Source organism: Tupaia chinensis, unplaced genomic scaffold, assembly GCF_000334495.1.
Source record: "Tupaia chinensis unplaced genomic scaffold, TupChi_1.0 Scaffold141791_1, whole genome shotgun sequence".
Taxonomy (NCBI): Eukaryota; Metazoa; Chordata; class Mammalia; order Scandentia; family Tupaiidae; genus Tupaia; species Tupaia belangeri.
Genome location: NW_006201648.1, coordinates 9000 through 13261, shown reverse-complemented (window position 1 = coordinate 13261; position 4262 = coordinate 9000). Strand labels below are relative to the sequence as shown.

The window sequence follows — 4262 nt, the reverse complement described above, 5'->3', positions numbered from 1 at the left end:
CAGGGAGCTTTTCTGTAAAGGCCACACAGATATCCTTTTCTATCATCTTTGCCTTTACATCCTGAAGGAACTGCTCCCCTTGCATATCATCAGATACATAGAGCGCCACCCATGTCCGGCCAAAATGCAGCAACAAGCAGATGATTCCATGAGTCAGAGAGCTGTCCTTGGTGGCCATCTGATAAACTGATGTAAATTGGTCTTTATCACTTAAGGTGGGGTCAAAAGGACCGTATGTGACCTGAATAAAAAAGAAACAATCTGCTTCTGGGCCAGCCAGTGATTCTGAGGCAGGGACATCACTGCTCCCTGGCCTCACCTGCAGACCCCCAACCCCAGCATCCACCCCCTAGGTAGGTTGCCATTTCTTTTTGTTTTGGATTTTTCAGGTTTATTCCCTTGTTAATTTCCTGGTCTTCCTCCTCCCACAGCCTGTCCTGTCCCCAGCAGCAGGCCACAAACACAGCAGCAGGCCTTCAGCATTAGTGTGGCACTTGACTTTTTCTTTATTTTTCTGTGCATTTTTTTTCTTGTGTTGCTTCACCTAATACCCTCTCCTCTTCATCTTCCACTCTGCCAGAAGGACTAGTCTGGTCTATAATCAGATATCTACTAATCCCCTAGTAATATAACTTTCTCTGGGATCTTCCCTTGTACTTACTCACCTGACGAAAAGGAGATATTGCTTTTCAGACACCTCAGTAGAGTTCCCCTCTTGATACTTCATTGGTAAAAGCAACAGAAGAGGGACACCGGCAAACATTAACTTGCAGCAAAAGGGAAAATATCTTACTCCTAGTCGGAGAAATGTTCCCACAAGAGGTATTCAAATTGAATACATCTTCCAGTGGCTAGAAGTAGAAGAGCCTCAGGTATGAATAAACAAGGAAATACATCTCCATCAAAAGTACAGAGTAATTCCCCTCCATCTTTTATGCTGATGGACGATGTTACCAAAATGTCAGACAAACAATTTTGAACATTTATGGTGAACAAATTCTTTGAGTTGGAACAGAAAAGACAACAAACTACAGGAGAGGAGGAAGTCATTCCAAGATATGAAAGAAGAAATGGACACTCTGAGAAAGAACCAGATGGAGCTATTAGCGATAAAGTCTGGAATAGAGGAAATAAAAAACTCCCTTGAAAGTATTAAGTGGATTACACCATGCTGAAGATTGAATCACTGATGTAGAAGATAAAAACTCTGACCTAGAAAGGACCACGAAAAAGATAGAGAATACAAAAAAAAAAAAAAAAAGAGGAAAAAATACTAGATTCCATAAGAAACCCAAATATCAAAATAATTGGCATCCCAGAAGGTGAAAACTAACGGCATGGAAAATCTATTCCACGAAATTCTAGAAGAAAATTTCCCGAGTCTAAAGAGGCATTCAAGCATCCAGACCCAAGAAATACAAAGGACCCCAGTTAGAATCAACCCCAGAAGATTTTCCCCAAGGCACATCATAGCCAGACTATCCAAGACCACAGATAAAGACATGATACTAAAACTGGCAAGAGAGAAATGAGAAGTGACATAGAAAAGTCATCCCATCAGGCTAACTCTGGATCTCTCAACAGAAACAATGCAAGCAAGGAAAGAATGAGAAGATGTATTGAAAGTCCTAAGAGAGAAGCAATTTCAACCAAGATTATTGTATCCTGCAAGATTATCCTTCATATAGGAAAAAAAAGATTAAAATCGCCACAGACAAACAAGACCTGAAAGAATTTGCCAGCACCAGAACAGCTCTTCAAGAAACCCTGAAGAAAGTACTGTTCCCGGAAAACTAAAGAGCTAACAGTCAGAAACTAAGGAATAAAAGGCTGCTGTGACAAAGGCCACCTTAAACGTCGGGACAGATCCAGTTACATCGATAATAACATTGAATGTAAATGGAATAAATTCCCCAATCAAGAGACACAGACTGGCTGAATGCATTGAAAAAAAACAAAAAAAAAAAAAAAAAACGGAGACCCTCTATCTGTTGCCTACAGGAAACCCACCTCATCAATAAAGACATACATAGACTGAAAATGAAGGGTTTGAAAAAGGTTTTTCATGCAATAGGGAAACAAAAAAAAGCTGGAGTTGCAATACTAATTTCTGACAATATAGCCTTTAAAACAAAAACTCTTTGAAAAGACAAAGAGAACACTATATTGTAGTAAAAGGACCAATAGATCAAGAAAATATAACTCTTATAAGTACATATGCGCCCAACACAGGAGCACCCAAATATGTGAAGGAAAGACTGTTAGATCTAAAATGGGAGATAGACTGCAATACACTAATTGTTGGGGACCTCAACACTGCACTATTCCCTCTGGACAGATCATCTAGACAAAAAATAGATAAAGAAATAAAGGATCTGAATGATACCATAAATGAAATGGATTTAACAGACATCTATAGAACTTTCCATCCAAAAACTACAAGATACACTTCTTTCTCACTCCCACATAGAACCTTTTCGAAGATTGACCACATCATAGGGCACAAAGCAAGACTCTACAGATTCAAAGGCATAGAAACTATTCCCAGCATCTTCTCCAACCATGATGGAATTAAACTTGAGTTTAATTTCAAGAGAAATTCTCAAAAATACTCATATACATGGAAACTAAATAACTTACTACTGAATGACTCCACAACTACTGATGAAATAAAGTCTGAAACCAAAAGATTCATGGAAGCTAATGACAATGAGGACACCAGTTTCCATAATCTTTAGGACACTGCAAAAGCAGTCATAAGAGGGAAGTTTACAGCAATTAGTGCTCATAAGAGGAAGACGGAAAGAAGGCAAATGGATCACTTAACATCATGCCTCAAGAATTGGAGAAGCAACAGCAAAATGATCCCCAAAAATCCAGGAGAAAGGAAATAATAAAGATCTGAGCAGAAATAAATGAAATTGAAAATAAGTGAAGTATACAGAAAATAAATTAAAGTAAAAGCTGCTTCTTTGAAAAGATAAACAAAATTGATACACCACTAGCGAGACTCATTAAGAAGAAAAGAGAAAGGAACCAGGTGAATCAAATCTGCAAAGAAGCAGGAAATATAACAACAGACAAAGCAGAAATACAGAACATAAGTAGAGGATATTATGAACCACTATATGCCAAGAAACAAGACAATCTGGACGAGATGGACAAATTCCTGGACACGTATAATCTACCAAGATTGACCCAGGAGGATATAGAAAGTCTAAATAGGCCCATAACAAGCCAGGAGATTGAATCAGTAGTAAATAACCTCCCAACTAAGAAAAGTCCTGACCCAGATGGCTTCAGCTCTGAGTTCTATGAAACATTCAAAGAGTTAATACCCATTCTGTTCAAGTTATTTCAAAAGATCCAAAAGGGTGACTCTCTCCCTAATTCATTCTATGAAGCCTCTATCATCCTTATCCTCAAAACAGATAAGGACAGGACAAGGAAGGAAAACTATAGAGCAATATCTCTGATGAATATAGACGCTAAGATTCTCAACAAGATACTAGCAAACCATATCCAACAACTTATAAAAAAGATTATACATCATGATCAGCTAGGCTTTATCCCAGGAATGCAAGGTTGGTTCAACATATGCAAAACCATAAATGTAATACATCCTATTAACAGGGAAAAAGACAAAAACCATATGGCCATATTGATTGATGCAGAAAAAGCATTTGATAAGATACAACATCCCTTTATGATTAAGACGCCCAGCAAAATTGGCATACAAGGGTCATTTCTCAACACAATCAAAGCTATCTATGAAAAATCCATCACAAACATCATCCTGAATGGAGAAAAGCTGAAAGCTTTCCCACTAAAAACGGGTACAAGACAAGGATGCCCACTTTCTCCACTCCTTTTCAATATAGTACTGGAAGCCCTCTCCAACGCAATCAGAAAAGAGGAAAAAATTAAAGGCATCCGAATAGGAAAAGAAGAGGTGAAACTCTCTCTATTCGCAGATGACATGATTTTGTACATAGAAAACCCAATGATTTCCATGAAGAAATTTCTGGAAGTAATGCACGAGTACAGTAATGTTGCAGGATACAAAATTAATATACAGAAGTCTATAGCATTTCTATATACAAACAACAGACACATGGAGATAGTACTGAAAAAAATTGTTCCATTACCATAGCCACCAAAAGTATAAGATACTTAGGGATAAATCTAACCAAAGAAGTTAAAGACCTCCACAAGGAAAACTATGAGAAGCTAAAAAAAGAAATTGAAAATGACACAAAAAA

The 4262-nt window shown here is 37.7% G+C and overlaps 1 protein-coding gene across 1 annotated transcript in view; it reads right to left on the bottom strand.

Moving 5' to 3' along the window:
- Positions 1 to 4262, bottom strand: part of LOC102498442 (vomeronasal type-2 receptor 116-like) — a gene marked incomplete at its 5' end in the record, with an annotated part of 24433 nt that overhangs the window by 14718 nt on the left and 5453 nt on the right. Inside the window, 1 exon segment of the mRNA XM_027766246.1 lies at positions 83 to 241. Within this exon segment, the coding sequence (XP_027622047.1) occupies positions 83 to 241 (159 nt within the window).